The sequence below is a fragment of the Scyliorhinus canicula genome, chromosome 2 (assembly GCF_902713615.1).
Source record: "Scyliorhinus canicula chromosome 2, sScyCan1.1, whole genome shotgun sequence".
Classification (NCBI taxonomy): domain Eukaryota; kingdom Metazoa; phylum Chordata; class Chondrichthyes; order Carcharhiniformes; family Scyliorhinidae; genus Scyliorhinus; species Scyliorhinus canicula.
Window position 1 is genome coordinate 53,329,247 of NC_052147.1, and position 20,205 is coordinate 53,349,451.

A 20,205-nucleotide genomic window follows, 5' to 3' on the forward strand; every position below is an offset into this window, starting at 1 on the left:
TGTCTACCATGGCCCCCATCTGTAACAACCACAGGTTCACACCAGCAATAATGGACACCGCCTTTAAAAGGTGGAGACAGGACAAGGGGACACTGACAGTTAACATGTACACAGACAAGAGATTAGACTTTGGAGGAACTGACGGAGAGTTTCCAGTTGCCCGAAGGGAATGAATTAAGGTACATACAAAAATGGCCAGATAGGGTCTGCAGCCACGGGGGGAGCGGAGAACATGTAAATGTCATAAGGTTTTTTTGAATATGTATATTTTCTCTTTGTTTTGTGCGTCTCTACGAGGGAGCTCTGTAAATATGAAACATTTATCTTTTAGTGATTGTCAGACCATACCATAAAAAGATGAAAATCAATAAAAACATTTTTTTTAAAGTATGATTTGAAAATTAAATTTATTTTCATATTCAAATTTTACAGTTATTTCAATTTGCAGCAGCTAAAGCTCAGGTAATATATACATCATAAATGATTAGATATTGGGGTCCACATCTGAACTGGTTTGAAAAAAAAAAGGCACCCTGAAATTAAATTCACAAATAAAAATCTGTGCAATGCATTTCAGCGCAAGTCTTCGGTAGGACCTAAGGCTGTAGAGGTATAAAAATAGAGGAAGCACTTGTAAAAACAGATAATTCAGATATGCCTTAACATATCCAGTTTTCATCCTGAGTTTTAATATGTTGCCATATTTTGTTGTGCGTGAATTTACCAACATTTTATAAAACATAGAAATGTAAAATATTACAATTTAAATTTTTTTCCTGCTTCGTCAGCAATGATTTCGCCAATAGCCAAGGATGAAGTTGCTGCAGGAGAAGGGGCGTTTCGAACGTGAAGAACACGGCTCCCAATAGCACCAGAACCCCCATCAAACACAAAGTCATCCACGAGATTCCCATCTTTGTCCAAGGCTTGGGCTCTTACTCCAGATGGCCCTCTGCAGAACCACAGCATACATTAGAGGTTACTTATGATATAGCAGTATAAAAAAACGAGGATAACTTTAAAATCCTTTATGTGGAGTGATTAGATTTATTTGCAATTTAAAATATACTGTATTCTAATCAGCTCATGCATCAGATTACATCAAACTATCAGCAGTGCTAGTCTTCCTTTAGCAGAAATCTGCTACAAAGTTGAAGCATCCACCTACAAACTTCAAATCAGCAGTATGATTTTTAATCTGAACTATTAGGATCAAATCCATGCTATTTACATTGACTCTCAAACTAACCTTCAAATTTGAAGAGCAACTGCATATTTACTAACAGGATAGAAATGGTAATTTCATTAAATCATAAGCCAATAGCACAGAAAAAAAATGTATCAAAAACTTGAACAGCATATCAACATATAGTAAACTCCTTTTAATATAGTCTTAAGAAACCCTTTTTTCTCATTTTTGTGCTTCCAAACTTGGATTTGTCCACTTTTCTACTATCCCGACAAATCAGCAAGACCACTTGGGTCTTTTTCTCCTAATATATATCAATATTGTGGTAATATGTAGCTACCTATCACAGATAGTGTAGTTTGTGAGATACAAACTGCTGTCCGCCGTTACATTTAGTGGTCACAGGAACACAGAAGCAGAAGATGGCAAATAGCCCCTCAAATCTGCTCCACCGCTTGTTGAGATCATGACTGATCTGTGACGTAACTGTATATAGCTGCCTTTGCCTCACGTTCCTTAATACCTTTGGTAAACTAAAATCTATCAATCTCAGATTTAGAAACAATTGATGTAGCATGAACTGCCATTTGTGAAAGATACTTCAAAACTTCTATCACCTTTTGCTTGTAAAAATGTTTCCTAACCTCACTCCTGGAATATTTTAAGCTAGACACCCCAACATTGGATATAGTTTCCAGCTATCCAGCCTAGTAGATCCCCTTAACCTCACATTTCAATCAAATCGCTCCTCAGCCGTCTAAATTTCAACAACTTGCGTTTCTGTAACACCTTTAACACAACAAAATTCTAATTCCAATACTGCGACCCCTCTGTTCTAGATTTCATAACCAGTGGAAACATTTTCTCAGCATCAACCCCCTTAAGAATTTTATGTTTCAATTAGAACACCCCTCACTCTTCTAAACCCCAAGGAATCCAGGTCTAGTCCAAATCCCCTCAAAGGACAATCCCGTCATCCCAGGAACCAATCTAGTGAACCTTCGTTACACTCCCTATAGAGCAAGTATGTCTTTCCTTAGGTAACTCCTTTCGGATAACTTCACACTTTATCATATTGTACTGTATCTGCAATGTTCTTGCTCACTTTCATTCAACTTGCCCATGTTGTCTCTGTGACCTCCTCACCACTTACATTCCCCATTTAACTTTGTTGTCCAGATAACTTCCATTATTTATGGATGGATTTTGTCAGAGGATTTGGTGTCAGTAGAGGGGGTTACGGCTAGGTGGGAGGAGTTGGGTCCCATATTGGACGAGGTGTGAAGTGAGGACCTTCACATGATGAACGCCATGTCCTCGAGGCTTGGTTTTATTCAACTAAAAACATAGTTTTTAGGGTGCACCTGACCAAGTTCAGAATGAGTCGCTTCTTTACAGGGGTGGAGGACAGGTGCAAGCACTGTTCAGGAGGTCCGGCTAACCATGCATGTATGTTCTGGCTTTGTCCCAAGCCCGTGTGTTTTTAGGTCTCTAGCACCATGTCGGTGATTCTGAAGATTGAGCTGGAGCCCTGTCCTTTAGTGCAGTGTTCTTCAAAGTCGGGGGCGCGACCTGCAGGTGGGTCGCGGGCAGGTGTCGGGAGGGTCACGGAGCCAATGTCTGCGGCGCTCCCGATCGCGCAAATCCACGCGCAGCAGCCGGCTTTTCATAACGCCGGCTTCAAGCGTCCAGGAACATGTCAAAAAAAATTTGGCAGCATTGCGCATGCACGGTGATCGGTGCACATGCGCAAATCGGGCACGTTTGTGCAGTGCGACCGCCATTTTAAAAAACGGTTGTAGCTTTTTGTTTTGCAAGTTCTGTAGTGGTTTTTATTCATTTATTTTATTCATTTACTTTTTATTTTTTTCATTTCTTTTATTCATTTTATTGTTTTACAAGTTCGGGGGGGGGGGTTTCATTCATTTTATTTTTTTCCAAGTTCGGGGGGTTTTATTCATTTTTTTCATTTATTTTATTCATTTTTTTTTACAAGTTCGGGGGGGATTTTATTAATTTTTTTCATTTATTTTACTCATTTTATTTTTATTTTTTTAAATTCAGAATTTTGGACAGATGGTGACTCCATACTTTCCGACACCGGAAGGCTTCACCTTCATCCAACAGGTTCCATTGGAGGAGCGAGTACGAGGGCCAAAGGGACCCAAAACCATTTGCTCCCTTTTTGTCAGCAGCAAACAAGGTAAAAGAAAATGGTGCGTCGCGCAGGTCGCCCAGCGTGGGTCACAAAGGTCGGCCGGTGTGGGTCGCGAAGGTCGGCCGGCATGGGTCGCGAAGATTGGCCGGTTGGTAAAAATGCATCCCCGGAAGAAAAGTTTGAAGAACACTGCTTTAGTGGCCATATTTGGGGTGTCAGACTCGCTGGAGCTGCAGACGGGCGCAGGGGCCAATGTCCTGGCCTTCACCTCACCGATTGCCTGGAGATGAGTACTGCTGGGGTGGAGGTCCTCATCTCCACCCAGTGCTTGGGTGGGGTGGGGGAGACCTAATGGAGTTCCTATACCTTGAGAAAGTTAAGTACAACGTAAGGGGAGCAATCGAGAGGTACTATCGGAGATGGCAGCCTGTTATTGTTTATTTCAAGGAATTGGTCACTGATGGTTAAGTGAGGAGGGAGAGAGTTTGGTTCTTGTGAGGGGTTGTTTAATGTTCTGTTTGCGCTTTGTTATTTTGTATTGTATAAGGTGGAAAATATGAATAAAAATATACATTTTTTAAAACTTTGTTGTCCAGATCTTGTTGCTTGCAGGCATGAAATATTTCAACATCAAGAGTCAACACGGATATATGAGAAAGATATATTTGACAAATCTGTTGGGGTTTTCTTGAGGGAATTATTTGCAGCATAAAGGAGAACCAATGGATATGGTGTATATGAATTTTCAGATAGGATCCCACACAGGAAGCTAGCAAACAAAATTAGAGCACATGTGAATGGGGTGATGTACCGTCAATTACCACGAGACAAGAATGGTGGAACAATCGAGGCTTTATTGAACAAGATATTGTGCCTCCTGTAGCTGGAACCAGAATGGCTACAGCGCAGGAGAGCATACACTTTTATATGCCGCCTGCTGGACGGAGCCAGCAGGCAGGGATTTACCATCGTATCTCTAATATACAGGCAGTGCCGTAATACATACATACAATATACCACAAGTGGTGTTCACTACATGGGGGTAATATACTAGTATGGATTGAGAATTGGTTAACAGACAGACAGCTGAGGGTGGGAATAAACAGGCCATTCTCAGGACGACAGCCTGTTATTAGTGGGGTACTGCAAGAACAAAGAACAAGAGCTGGGGATCACAGCTGTTCACAATCTATACAAGTGATTTGGAATTGAGGGCAACGTGGAATATTTCTAAATCTGATGATAGAAAACCAGGTGAGACACAAAGGCAGAGTATTTGTTAATGGAGAGAGGTTGGGAAGTGTTGATGTGCAAAGGGACCTGGGTGTCCTTGTTCAGGAGTCACTAAAAACTAGCATTAGCATGCAGATGTAGCAAGCAATACGGAAGCAACTGACATGTTGACCTTCATTGCAAGGGGCTTGATTATAGGAATAAAAATGTTTTGCTGCCATAGTATAGAGCCTTGGTGAGACCGCATCTGGAATAGTGTGTACAGTTTTGGTCTCTATCTGAGGATAAACTAATTATAAAAGGAGTGCAATGGAGTTTCACTAGACTAACCTCTGGGGTGACAGGATTGTATTATGAGCAGAGGTTGAGGAGACTTGGTCTGTATTCTCTAAAGTTTCGAAGAACGAAAGGTGATCTTGGGACGGCACGGTGGCAGTGGTTAGCACAGCTGCCTACGTCGCTGAGGATCCGTGTTCGATCCCGGCCCTGGGTCACTGTCCCTGTGGAGTTTGCACATTATCCCCATGTCTGCTTGGGTTTCACTCCCACAACCTAAACATGTGCAGGTTAGGTGGATTGGCCGCACTAAATTGCCCCTTAATTGGAAAAAAATAATTGGGCACTCTAAATTAAAACAAAAAGGTGATCTCATTGAAACGTACAACATTCTTACAGGATGTGACAGGGTGGATGTAGAGAGGACGTTTCCCGTGGCTGGTGAGTCTAGAACCAGAGCGCAGAGTCTCAGAATAAGGGACAAGCCATGAAATGAGGAATTTCTTCACTCAGATGGCGGTGAATCGTTGAAATTTTCTACCCAAAAAATCTGTGTAAGCTCAAACACCTTTTTTCTTATAAATCTTTTTATTGGCATTTCCCATATTTATAAGCAGTTGTATATATGCACATCACATTTTTCTCGCCTGTGCTAATTTCCTTTATTATACAGAGAGGTTTAGTTTGTCCTTCGTTCAACTGACCCTATGTGCATTTCACTGCCCTCTGCATCGGTCTATGGTTCCTTCCCCATTGCATTGCCCTCTGGATCGGTCTATGGTTCCTCTCCCTTCCCCGTTGTCCCCTCCTTAATCCTTTCCAGGTGGAGAAATTCAGAGAGGTCAGCGCGCCAGTCTGCAGCTTTGGGTGGTGCTGCCGATCGCCAGCGAGCAGGATTCTCCAGCATTCGATTAGGGAAGCGAAAGCAAGGGCTTTCCGATACCCCGAAGACTGCCACTATTGGGCATGGCTTCACCCTCACCCCCACAACCCTGGACATTGCCTCGGAAAAGGCTGCCCAGAACCCAGCAAGCTTGGGGCAAGCCCAAAACATGTGGGTGTGGTTGGCCGGGCCCCTCTGGCACCGCTCACATTTGTCCTCCACCTCCGGGAAGATCCTGCTCATTCGGGTTCTGGTCAGGTGCGCTTTCTGCACCACTTTGAGCTGCAGTAGGTTGAGCCTTGCGCAGGAGGAGGTGGTGCTCACCCTGCTCAGTGCTTTGCTCCAGAGTCCCCATCCTACCTCTGTCCCCAGTTCGTCCTCCCATTTTTGTCCGATCTTGTCCAGTGAAGTCCGGGCTCTGTCCAGTAGCTGTCCATATATTTTCTCGTTGCTTGTGCCTATCAGGTCCTCCAGTAGTGTGGTTTCTGGGGCCCCGGGGTACCCTACCGTTTCTTTGCGGAGGAAGTGTTTTATTTGGAGGTGTCTCATTTAGTGTCCTTTTGCTAACCTCCACTTCCTCGTCAGTTCGTCTAGTGTCGCCAGTCTGTGCCCTACGTAGAAGTCCCCGACCGTCAATGTGCCCCCGTCCCGTCTCCATCTTTTGAATGTGGTATCCAGCATGGTTGGGGGGGGGGGGGAAGAGAATCTGTGATTGCCGCATATGGGAGCCATGGGGGACATTTTGGCTATCTCGAAGTGTTGTCTCAGCTGGGTCCACGTTCAGCGTGGCCGCTACCACTGGGCTCATTGTGTATCTTGTTGAGGAGGGTGGGAGTGCTGCTGTAGCCAGGGCCCGGTCGGTCGTTCATTTACAGGATGCCTCCTCCATTTGTACCCAATCTGTGTTGGGTTCTTGTACCCATCCCCTCACTCTTTCTGCCGTTGCTGCCCAGTGGTAGTATTGTAGGTTTGGTAAGGCCAAACTCCCTTTGATTTTCCTTCTTTGCAGTGTCTGTTTGGGAATTCTCAGATTCTTACCCCCCCCAACACAAACGCCATGATTAGACTGTTTATGTTTTGGAAAAAGACCTTGGGGATGAAGATCGGAATGGATCTAAACAGGAAGAGGAACCTTGGCAGTACGTTCATCTTGATCATCTGCACTCTCCCCGCCAGGGAGAGTGGGAGTGAGCCCCACCTTTGAAGGTCTTTTCTTAATTCCTCCACCAGGCTGGTCAGGTTCCACTAGTGGATCTGTGTCCAGTTTCTGGCTATCTAGATCCCCAGGTAACGGAATCTGTTCTGGGCTGTTTTGAACGGGAGCCCCTCCAGCTCTCTCCCTCCCCCGTTTGGGTTCACTGGGAATGCCTCACTTTTGCCCAGGTTAGGTTTGTAGCCCAAGAAGGTTCCAAACTCTTTCAATATTTGTAGTATTGCCTTCAGTCCCTCCTGTGGCCATGAGACATAGAGGAGCAGATCATCTGCATAGAGTGAATTCTGTGCTCGCGATCTCCTCCCCGGATTAAGCTCAATCATTGAGCATGTTCAAGACAGAAATCGATAGATTTCTGCATATCACTGACATTAAGGGATATGAGGATAGTGCGGAAGTGGCATTGAAGTAGATGATTGGCCGTGTTCTAACTGAATAGCGGAGCTCGACAGGCTGAAAAGCCGACCCCTGCTAAAATAAAAGCAAAATACTGTGGATGCTGAAAATCTGAAATAAAGACAGCAAATAATGGAAAAATTCAGCAGGTCCGGCAACACCTGTGGAGCGATAAGGAGAGATAACGTTTCAAGTCTTTACGACTTATTCTAAAGAGAGGGAGAAATATGATGTATTTTATACTGTTTATGAGAGGATGGAGCAACATAGGAGGTCCAGGTAGGTGGGAGTTCAGGAGAGATTTGACAAAGATGTTATGGACACAAGACAAGGAGTGTTAACGATAGCGTTAAAGACTAAAGAAGGTGCCGATAATGGCATAAAGGTAAGATAGCAGAATGTGTTAAGAGCAGAACAAGGGTCAGCATGCTCTGTGAAAGAAAAATCTAAGTAACAGATGGCCCTGTTGTGTGGGGGGGGGGGGGGGGGGGGGGGCTGGGAAAATATTGGATTAAAAAAGGGGTCAAGTTGGAGGAGAGTTCATGATCTGTAGTTGTTGAACTCAATGTTATCCAGAAGGCTGTAAAGGGCCTAATCTGAAGATGAGATGCTGTTCCTCTAGTTTGCGTTGGGCTTCACTGGGCCATTGCAGTAAACCAAGGATGGGCTTGTGCGTATGATGGCAAGATGGTGAGTCAAAATAGCAAGCAACAGGAAGGTTGCGATCACGCTTGCTAGATTGGGAACTTGCTAGAGTGAAGATTGGGAAAGTTTTAGAAACTAGCAAAGGATGACAAAAAATTTATGTACGAGTGAAAACTATCAAGCAAAATAAAAACACAGAGTAAAAGCTTCTATAAGTAAATTAAAAGGAAAAGTGCAGACAACGTAAGAGTTGGTTTCTACAAGAGCAAGACTGGGGAACTAATCATGGGAAACAAGGAAACAAGGAAATGCCAGAGACTTTCAACAAATATTTTGTATCAGTCTTCACAGCAGAAGATAAAAAAGCATTCAAAGAATAATGGAAAATCAAGAGACAAAAGGAAGGGAGGAACTTAAAACAATCACATTCACTAAACAAAAGGTAATGGGAAAACGAATAGAACGTTAGGCAGACCTGTCCCTGGATCTTGTGACAATAATAGATTATCTGACGGCTTGCACTAGAATCTTAAAATATGTCGTTGCAGAGCTAGCGGATGTATTGGTTGCAACTTTCCAAGATTCTAGAAAGGTCCCAGAGATTGGAAAACCACAAATGTAGCACTTCTGTTCAAAACAGGAGGGAGACAGAGAACAGAAAACTGTAGGCTAGTTAACCCAAATGTTTGTCATAGACAAAGTGCCAGAACCCATTATTGACCAAGTAGTAGGACATAAACAAAATCATAATACTATCAGGCCGAGCCAACATTGTTTTCTGGACGAGAAATAGTGTTTGATAAACTTATTAGAGTTCTTTGAGGCTATAACAAGCAGAGTGGATAAAGGCGGACAAGTAGATGTGGTGTATTTTGATTTTAACATAAAAGGTACTACACAAGATGAAAGGATGTTATATAAGCATGGTTAGAGGACTGGCTAACTCACTGGACACAGAGTTGGGATAAATGGGTTATTTTCAGAATGGCAAACTGTAACTAGTAGTGTGCCACATGGATCGGTGCGATCTATATTATTGAATTGGTTGACGGGACCAATTGCATTGTAGCCAGATTGGTTCGTGAAACAAAGATAGGTAGGAAAGCAAGTTGTGAGGAGGATACAAAGAATCTGCAAAGGCATATTGAGTGTGCTAAGATTTGGCAGATGGAGTATAACATGGGAAACATACACAGCTGTCCATTTTAGCAGGAATATTAGAAAAGCAGAGTATTACTTACATGGAGAAAGAATACAAAAGACTGCAGTACAAAGGAATCTGGCATCCTTGTACGTAAATCACACAAAGGCAGCATGCAGGTACAATTTAGCACACTGGGCTAAATAGCTGGCTTTTAAAGCAGAGCAAGGCAGGCCAGCAGCACGGTTCAATTCCCATACCAGCCCCCCCCCCCCCCCGAAGAAGCGGCGGAATGTGGAGACTAGGGGCTTTTCACAGTAACTTCATTTGAAGCCGACTTGTGACAATAAGCGATTTTCATTTCATTTTCATTTCATAATTAGGAAGAAAATGGAATCTTGCCTTTATGGCAAAGGTGAGGTCTTGCTGCAACTGTACAGGACATTGGTGAGACCATACCTGGAGTACTGTGTAGAGTATTTGACACTTGACGAGGAACATACTTGCATTGGAAGCAGTTCATAGGTTCATTAGGTTGATTCTAAGAATGAGGGGTGTGCCTTATGAAGAAAGGTTGCGCCTTATGCGGCAAAGTGGAGGAAGGCCACAATCAGATCAGTTGTTTTTCATGGGATGTGGGCATCACTGACAAGGCCCATTCTTTATTATGCTTAAATTGAGTAGCTTGCTCGGCCATTTCAGAGGACAGTTACGAGTTAACCACATTGCTGAGAGTCTGGAGTCACATGAAGGACGGTCCAGATGAAGATGGAAGATTTCCTTCCCTAATGACTTCTGGTGGCGCTCTGTGTGGGGGAGGGGGAGGAAGGACTGAACTTTTTTGGGGGGTGGGGGGGGGGGGGGTGGTTTCTTGCTTAGTCCCGGGTGTATTTTTGTTTTTGTTAAAATAAAAAGGGAATCCACACATTAAAACAGCGCTCCCCCAAAGGTACGAGCAGGAAGGAAAAAGCCGCAAGAGACTGGTCCGAGGATAAGCTGCGGCCCGGGAGGGGGGTGGAGGAGGAGAAAAAAGTGTGCGAGAGGAGCCGGAGAAATTAAAATAAAATCATTTTAAAATTGTGGGAGGAGCCGGAGACTCAGAAGCGACTGAGGAACCAGGGTTCCAAAAGTGCGGGAAGAGCCGGAGTTTTAAAAGCTGCTGAGGAACCGGAGACTTGAAGAGTGCGGGAGGAGCCGGAGATTACAAACTGCCGAGGGCCCTGCCGGTGGCGACCATGAGGTGAGCAGCCACACAAAGGAGGGCTCCCAGCCCGACCCCGAGAAAAGAACCTTTGGGTCTTTTTTTGGGAAAGAAAAAGGAAAAAGTACATTTTTTTTTAAAGAAACGATTTTTTAAAGGAGAGAAAAGGGGAAAAAAAAAGAAGAAAATGCCAGAAGGGAACCAAAGTAGAGGCAGAAAGGACACAAGGAGCAGAAGGCGCCAGGGACGAACCCAGTCAGATGAGCCAACCGGCACACGGGGCGGCGGAGTGGAAGTTTCACCGCAACAAAAAGAGCAGGACAAACAGGAGCAATTTCCCCCTGCGCCAGGGGGGAACTGGAAGGTGTCCTTTGCCGAGGCATTGAGGGAACACCAGCAGGGAATCACAGCAGAGGTTAGAGCAGACATGGAGGCCGCGGTGAAGGCAGCAGTGGCCAAGGCCCTGGCGGATATACAGCCCGCCCTGGGCACAGCATAGAAGACACTGGAAGCCCTAAAGGCGACCATTAAGGAGCTGGAAAAGGTCGCGACTGACAAGAGCGACCGGATCACGGCATTGGAGAAAAAGGTGGCGAAGCTGGTCACAATGCAGGGGAGCCTGAAGGGCAGAGTGGACGATCAGGAGAACCGCTCGAGAAGGCTAAATGTAAGGAATGTACAAGGGAGCGAGAGTAGGGAGAGCAAGTGAGAGGAGCGCAGGGCAAGATGGGGGAAGAGCGGGCAGAAAACTGTAGAGAACGGGTGAGGGAGAAGCGAGACAGTAACTCCCGGGTGGGGGGGTCACTCCACTAGCTGGAAAGCTCGCGCTGGAAGCATGAAACAAAGCAGGGCCGCGGCACGCCCCCAACAGGGGAGACAGCGCCAGGCGGGTGGAGGGGGCATACCACTCAACAGAGGCAGGAGAGCCAATGGGGATAGGAATCACAGCAAGCAAACACCCAGTACAGTCTCTGGGTGAAGGGAGACCCCAGAGTGCAGGGGACTACCCACGTGGCGGTCACACAGTGGGCGGCCATGTTGGGTGCCCCCTGGACAAAGGGAGACCCCGGAGTGCAGGAGCAGATTCACATGGCGGACGCAACGTTGAAGGCCATGTTGGGTGCTCCCTGGACAAAGGGAAACCCTGGAGCGCAGGGACCCGACCGCATGGGGAGGGCAGTGACAGTGGACATCTTAGACGGCCCCTTAACAAAGGGAAACCCCGGAGTGCAGGGGGGGCGTACAAAAGGTAAATATGGTTAATGCCACAGGAATGGGGTGACAGAAGCCCTCCACCAGGATAGTCACCCTGGAACGTAAGGGAACTCAATGGCCCAGTGAAAAGATCCAGAGTCCTCACCCACCTAAGAAACATGAAAGCCAACATTGTCTTCCTCCAAGAGATGCACCCGAGAGAACAGGACCGACTGAGGGTAAGAAAGGGCTGGGTGGGACAAACCTACCATTCCTGTTATGGGACGAGAGCCGGGGGTGGCAATGCTGATCAGCAAGAGGACGATGTTTAGGGCGACAAAGACAGTTACGGACCCAGGGGGACGGTACGTCATGGTCAGCGGAGCCCTGGACGGGTCCAACTGGGACGACACGGACTTTATCAAAAAGGCCATGGCAGAAATCCCTGACATAGCGACGCATCGAATAATCATGGGGGGGAACTCAGTCGCTTTATGGAACAGATGGAGGCGCTGGACCCCTGGAGGTTCACTCACCCAGAGAACTCCTTCTCCCCAGTACACAATGTATACACCAGAATGGACTTCTTTGTGGTGGGAAAAACGGTGCTTCCGGGGCTGGTCAAAGCGGAATACTCCGCATATGCGATATCCGACCACGCTCCACATTACATGGATGCAAGGTTGGAGACGGTCAGGGCCAAGCACCCTACGTGGAAGTTGGACTCTGCCCTACTAGCAGACAAGGCCTTCAACAAACAGATATCACAGGCCATAGCAGAGTACATGGAGAACAACCAAAACGGGAAGGTCTCAGCCTCCACGTTCTGGGAAGCACTAAAGATCATAATAAGAGGGGAAATTATCGTTTTCAAAGCACAAAGAAATAGGGAGGAAAGGGCGGCTCGGCAGCAGCTGGTCGACTCCATACTGGAGATTGATCATAAATACTCTGAGGCCCTGACCGTAGAGCTCCGGGTGGAGAGGAAAGAGCTAGAAAGGAACGTTGATCTGCTCTCCACTAGGAAAGCAGTGCACCAACTTCGCCAGGCACGGGGGACCCTATACGAACACGGAGACAAAGACAGCCGCCTGTTGGCACACCAGCTGAGAAAGCAGGCAGCCATCAGAGAAATTGCACAAATCAAGGATACCAGAGGCGCATTAGAAACAGAACCAGAAAAGATCAAGAAAACATTCAAGGCCTTCTTCCAAGGGCTGTACACCTCAGAGCGCCCAACGGGAGAGTCTGGGATGAAACGGTTCCTTGATGGACTGGACATGCCAGGGCAGAAAATGGGACCTGGAAGCACCACTAGCACTGGAGAGATCATGGACAGCATTAGCTCCATGCAGGCGGGGAAGGCACCAGGACCGGACGGGTTCCCAGCGGACTTCTACAAAAGATTTGCGACAGCGCTGGCCCTGCACCCGTGGGAGATGTTCACAGACTCGCTAGTGAGTGGCACACTGCCACCTACACTAGCCCAAGCCTCAATCTCACTGATACCCAAGAAAGATAAAGACCCAACGGAATGTGGGCCATACAGACCCATCTCACTGCTAAACGCAGATGCCAAAAGGCTAGAAGACTGCGTACCAGAGGTGGTCACAGAGGACCAGACGGGCTTTGTCAAAAGTAGACAGCTAACCTTGAACATCAGGCACCTGCTGAACATGAAAATGGTTCCATCCGGGAAGAGAATACCAGAGGTGATCGTCTCCCTGGACGCAGAAAAGACCTTCGGCACAGGCGAATAGAAATACCTCGTATAGGTACTGGAGCAGTTTGGGCTTGGAACAGGGATCACCTCCTGGGTAAAGCTCCTATACAACGCTCCCATGGCCAGCGTACGGACAAACAACACCAACTCCCGATACTTCCAGCTGCACAGGGGCACTAGAGAACAAGTGCCCACTGCTGTTCACTCTAGTGATCGCTCTCAGAGCAGCAAAAAATTGGAGGGGCATCCGAAGGGGAGGCAGAGAGCACAGAGTCTCACTCTATGCAGATAACCTGCTCCTCTACATTTCGGACCCACAAAGCAGCATGGACGGAATCATTGCGCTCAGGAAAGAGTTTGGCGCCTTCTCAGGCTACAAACTCAACATGAGCAAAAGGGAGATCTTCTCGGTGCACCCAAAAGGAGGGTGGCAGCATTAATGGGACTCCCGTTTAAACAAGCCCAACACAAATTCCGCTACCTGGGGATCCAAATAGCCCATGACTGGAAAGGGATCTACAAATGGAACCTCACCAGTCTGACAGCGGAAGTCAAAAAGGACCTGCAAAGATGGAACACACTCCCACTCTCCCTCACGGGGAGAGTCCAGACGATCAAAATGAACCTCTTCCTACATAGATCCAATCTGATCTACATCCCCAAGGCCTTTTTCAAAGCACTAGACAAACTAATCATGGTGTTCGTATGGGGGGGGGGGAATATTGGGATCGCAAAGAAGGTCCTGCACTCCCATCCCCACCCAAAAAACACACCAGCAGTCCAGTGGTGATAGCCACCCTCCAGTCCTGGAACCAACTACGGCAGCAATTTGCCTGACCAAAATGTTGGACAAATCTGCAACAACCATAGGTTCACACCAGCGCTGACTGACGCCATCTTTAAAATGTGGGGACAGGACAGAGGGACACTGACAGTCAGAGACCTATATATGGACTGCAGGATCGCAACACTGGACAAACTGACAGAGAAATTCCAGCTAGCCAGGGGGAAACGAGCTAAGGTACCTGCAACTCAAAAACTTTCTGCAAAAGGAGACAAGGACGTACCCACAACCGCCACGACAGACATTACTGAAAGAGTTACTGAACACAAACATCCTAGATAAAGGAAACTGTAGCGACATGTATGAACGACTGGTAGAAAGGGCCGACATCGTACTGGACGCAAAAAGAAATGGGAGGAAGACCTGGGGATTGAAATAGGATGGGGACTCTGGAACGAATCATAGCGTCAACTCCATCTCCACGTGCGCAAGGCTCAGCCTGATGCAACTAAAAGTGGCATAGATCCCACTTAACAAGAACTCAAATGAGTAGGTTCTTCCCGGAGGTAGAGGATAGATGTGAACGGTGCCAAGGTGGCCGGGCCAACCACGCCCACATGTTCTGGTCTTGCCCCAGACTCGATGGGTACTGGACAGCCTTTTTTGAGGCAAAGTCCAAAGTGGTGGGGATGAGGGTGGAGCCATGCCCGAAAGTGGGGGTCTTCAGGGTATCAGACCAGCCAGATCTATTCATGGGAACGAGGGAGGATGCCCTTGCCTTTGCGTCCCTGACCGCCCGCCGTAGTATCTTGTTCGGCTGGCGGTCAACAGCAACACCTAAAGTTGCAGACTGGCTGTCCAACCTCTCAGAATCTCTCCAAATGGAGAAAATTAAATTTGCCACCCGAGGGTCGGATGACAGCTTCCACAGAACGTGGGAGCCATTCACCTAACTGTTCTGGAACTTGTTTGTGGCCGACGAACAAGCAGAAGAATAGCCAAGAATCAGGGGAAAGTAGGCAAGGCGTGAGATGGAGGGAAAGACCAGACGGGGGGGGGGGGGGGGGGGGGGGGGGGGAAAGAGACCAGCTAGGGGAAAAGAAAGGTGAACCACAGGAGAAGGGGGCGGGGAGAGGGAAGAATGAGGAAAGAAGGTGGAGATAAGGAACAATAGAGGGGAACTGGGGGGGGGGGGGGGGGGGGCAGGGGAATGAAAGCCGGAACGGGAGCATTGCAAAAACCATCCGGGAGAAGCAAGTAACAACACCAGATCCATTCTCGTATTGCCCCCTCTGTATTGGACATAACCTGCTGTAATGTATATGTACCTTCTCCCCCCCCCCCCCCCCATGTGTCTACTTATTTGTTAAATGGAATATTGCTAATGATACAGAGTTGCTGTTTTTGAGCTGGTGTACAATATCCTACCAGGTTTTTTTAAATATTTCATTCTGTGTACAATACTGTAAATACACTATGTTCAAAAACCCAATAAAAAACATTTAAAAAAAAAAATTCCTTCTCTGAAGGACATTAGTGAGCGTGATGAGTTTTAAAATAAATGATGGTTATTGAGACCAGCTTTATATCCCAATTAATTGTATTTAAATTCCAACAGCTGGGGTGGTGGGATTTGAACATTTTCCATTCAGACCCTGGGTCTCTGGATTATGAGCCCAGTGACATTTCCATGATGCTACCATCTCCCCACTGAATGACAGAGCAGGTTCAAGGGGCCGATTGACCTAATGCTGCTTCTGTTTGTGTTTTTATCCATTGTTTCTGTCCTTGTTGACCTATATTTGGCTCTCAATTGCCTGATGCCTCAAATGTAAAATTCTCATCCTCATATTTAAATTCATTCATGGCTCACCTTTCCCTTCCGCAAACACTTGGCAACCATAGAGCCCCGTGGTGACAACTTTTTAAAAAGTTGTAATTTCCAACACATCCTACAGTTTTGCCCCACCGTCGAAGTCTATCATCTGGAAATCCCACCTTAAAATCTCTGCCATTCCTCATTATTTTCCTCCTTCAAACCACATTGATCAAGCTTTCAGTTGCTGTTCCCAAACTCTCTGTTTTTGGCTCACGGAAGACTTGGCAGATGGGATACAATATGGCAAAGTGTAAACATATCCTCTTTGATTGGAAAAATAAAAGGCGGAATTTTTTTTGAATAAAGACAAACTGGAAGAAGCTTGAATTCAGAGACACTAGAGTGCCCTTGTACATGAATGACAAAGTTAACATGCAGGTACAGCAAGCAATCAGGAAAGCAAATGGAAGGGGCGGCAAGTGGTGCAGTGGTTAGAACTGGGACTGCGGCGCTGAGGACCCGGTTTCGAATCCCGGCCCTGGGTCACTGCCCATGTGGAGTTTGCACATTCTCCGTATGTCTGCATGGGTTTCACCCACACAACCCAAAGATGTGCTGGTTAGATGGATTGGCCACGCTAAATTGCCCCTTAATTGGAAAAGCAAAATAATTGGCAACTCTAAATTTATTTAAAAAAAGGAAAGCAAATGGTATATTACCTTTTGTAACAAAGGGATTGGAGTATAAATGTAAAGAAGTTTTACTGTAATTTATCAGGGCGTTGCTAAGGCCACACCTGAAGTAGGGTGTGCAGTTTTACTAACATATAACAATGGTTTACTGAACTGGTTCCTGGGATGAGGGGATTGTCCTGTAAGGATAGATTGAGTAGTTTAAGCCTACATTCCCTAGGGATAAGAAGAATTACAGGTGATCTAATTGAAACATTTCAAATTGTTAAGCGCTTGACAAAGTAGATACTGAGAAGTTATTTTTCCCTGGCTGGGGAAATCCAGAATATTAGGTCAGAGTCTTAAAATAAGAGGTTGGCCATTTAGGATTGAAACGAGGAGAAGTTTCTTTCAAACGGGTGTGAATCTTTGGAATACTCTACCCCAGAGTGCAACATATATTTATTGATAGAGTGTTTTCAACAGATGTTTTTTAAAACATTTAGAGTGCCCAATGTTTTCTTTCCAATTAAGGGGCAATTTTAGCGTGGCCAATCCACCTACCCTGCACATTATTTTGGGTTGTGGGGGTGAGACCCATGCAGTTACAGGGAGAAAGTGACAGTGACCTGGGGTGGGATCGAACGTGGGTCCCCAGTGCTGTGAAGCAGCAGTGCTAACCAATGCACCACCATGCTGTTCCTCTTCAACAGATGTTGATAGACTTTTGGGTACTACATTAATTAAGGGATATGGGGATAGTGCAGAAAGGTGGAGTTGAGGCAGATTAGCCAAGATATTGTTGAATGGCAAAGAGGTAGTGGTGGTGGTAAGGGGGTGGGTGCGTGGTTGGAGTCACACCTAGCACAAAGAAGGATGGTTTTGGTTGTTCGAGGCCAATCATCTGAGTCCCAGGACATTTCTGTAAGAGATCCGCAGGCTCGTGGTCCTAGTCTCGACCATCTTCAGTTGCTTTATCAATGACCTTCACTCCATAATAAGGTCGGAAGTGGGGATGTTCGCTGGTGATTGCACAATGCACCAATCACTTTGATTCTAAAGCACTCTGTGTCCACATGCAGCAAGACCATGACAACTTTCATGCTTGGGCCAATAAATAGCAAGTAACATTCACACAACATAATGACCATCTCCAACAAGAGATAATCTAACTATCTCCCCTGGACATTCAATAAAGCCCCCACCATCAGCATCCTGTGGGTTACCATTGACCAGAAACTGAACTGGAGTAGCCACAAAAATATCACAGTGACATGAGCAGGTCAGAGGATAGGATGCTGATGCGAGTAACTCACCTCCTGACTCCCCATCCCCAAAGCCCGTTAACAATCTACAAGGCATAAGTCATGAGTGTAACAGAATACTCTCCCTTGCCTGGGCGAGTGTGGCTCTAACAACACTCAAAAAAATCAACACTATTCAGGACAAAAGAGCCATTTCAGCATCACTCCATCCACCAACCTAAACATTCCCTCCCTCCAGCACTGACACATAGTGGCAGCAGTGTGTACTGTAGACAATATTCAATGCAGCATCTTGTAAATCCATGACCTCTACCACTGGGAATATAAAAGGACAGCAGGCACTATTACCTGAAAGTTCCTCTCCAAACTACACACCATTGTGGCTGGGATCCAAGGCTGGAATCTTCCAGCCCCTCCCACCATGAAATCTCCGTTCACATCGGTGAGACTGAAAGATCCTGTCAGTGTGAAGGACTGGAAAATTTTGCTGTTCCTTTATTGTCGCTGGATCAAAATCCTGGAACTCCCTTCCGAACAGTATCGAGAGTATACCTATACCATGGACTGAGGTGGTTGAAGAAAGCAGTTAACTAGCATCTTCAAAGGGCAGCACGGTGGCCTAGTGGTTAGCACAACCGCCTCACGGCGCTGAGGTCCCAGGTTCGATCCCGGCTCTGGGTCACTGTCCGTGTGGAGTTTGCACATTCTCCCCGTGTCTGCGTGGGTTTCGCCCCCACAACCCAAAAATGTGCAGAGTAGGTGTATTGGCCACGTTAAATTGCCCCTTAATTGGAAAAAATAATTGGGTAATCTAAATTTAAAAAAAAAAAACTAGCATCTTCAAGAGCAATTACGGATGGGCAACAAATGCTGGCCTTGCCAGCGAATTCCAATGTCAGAATTTTTTAAAACCAGGTTCAAAGAGCCAAATGACTCCCACCTATTCCCATTTTGTAAGTTTGCATGTACGACTATGCTTCTGTGAATTGCATTTGGATAGTTTTCTATGCTAAAGGCACTATAATTACAAACTGTTGTCATTGTTGTTTCCGATGGAACATCAGAGACTTGAAATGGTTAACTGCGTTCCTCTCTTCACAGACATTGCCAGACCTGAATATTTTCTTATCTAATCTAGTTACTTAAGACCATAAGACCATAAGACATAGGAGTGGAAGTAAGGCCATTCGGCCCATCGAGTCCACTCCGCCATTCAATCATGGCTGATGGGCATTTCAACTCCACCTCCCAGCATTCTCCCCATAGCCCTTAATTCCTCGCGACATCAAGAATTTATCTATCTCTGCCTTGAAGCCATTTAGCGTCCCGGCCTCCACTGCACTCTGCGGCAATGAATTCCACAGGCCCACCACTCTCTGGCTGAAGAAATGTCTCCGCATTTCTGTTTTGAATTTACCCCTTCTAATTCTAAGGCTGTGCCCACGGGTCCTCGACTCCTCGCCTAACGGAAACAGTTTCTTTGCGTCCATCCTTTCTAAGCCATGTATTATCTTGTAAGTTTCTATTAGATCTCCCCTTAACCTTCTGAACTCCAATGAATACAATCCCAGGAACGCCAGCCGTTCCTCATATGCTAGACCCGCCATTCCAGGGATCATCCGTGTGAATCTCCGCTGGACACGCTCCAGTGCCAGTATGTCCTTCCTGAGATGTGGGGCCCAAAACTGGACACAGTACTCCAAATGGGGCCTAACCAGAGCCTTATAAAGGCTCAGTAGCACATCGCTGCTTTTATATTCCAACCCTCTTGAGATAAATGACAACATAGCATTCGCTTTCTTAATCACGGATTCAACCTGCATGTTTACCTTTAGGGAATCCTCGACTAGCACTCCCAGATCCCTTTGTACTTTGGCATTATGAATTTTCTCACCGTTTAGAAAGTAGTCTATGCTTGGATTCTTTTTTCCAAAGTGCAAGACCTCACATTTTCTCACGTTGAAATGCATCAGCCATTTCCTGCACCACTCTCCCAAACTGTCTAGATCCTTCTGCAGCCTCCCCACTTCCTCAGCACTACCTGCCTGACCACCTAACTTCGTATCATCAGCAAACTTCGCTAGAATGCCCCCAGTCCCTTCATCCAGATCATTAATATATATGGTGAACAGCTGCGGCCCCAACACTGAACCCTGTGGGACACCGCTGGTCACCGGCTGCCATTCCGAAAAAGAACCTTTTATCCCAACTCTCTGCCTTCTGTCAGACAGCCAATCCTCAACCCATGCCAGTATCTCACCTCGAACACCATGGGCCCTCACCTTACTCAGCAGCCTCCTGTGTGGCACCTTATCAAAGGCCTTTTGGAAATCCAGATAGACCACATCCACTGGGTTTCCCTGGTCTAACCTACTTGTCACCTCCTCAAAGAATTCTAACAGGTTCGTCAGGCA

The 20,205-nt window shown here is 46.4% G+C and overlaps 1 protein-coding gene across 1 annotated transcript in view; it reads right to left on the reverse strand.

The window, feature by feature from the left end:
- Window positions 1–376: 376 nt before the first annotated feature.
- Window positions 377–20,205, reverse strand: part of l2hgdh (L-2-hydroxyglutarate dehydrogenase) — a 50,512-nt gene continuing 30,683 nt past the window's right edge. The window contains 1 exon segment of the mRNA XM_038778334.1: window positions 377–952. Coding sequence (XP_038634262.1) covers window positions 757–952 — 196 coding nt within the window. The 3' untranslated portion in view covers window positions 377–756.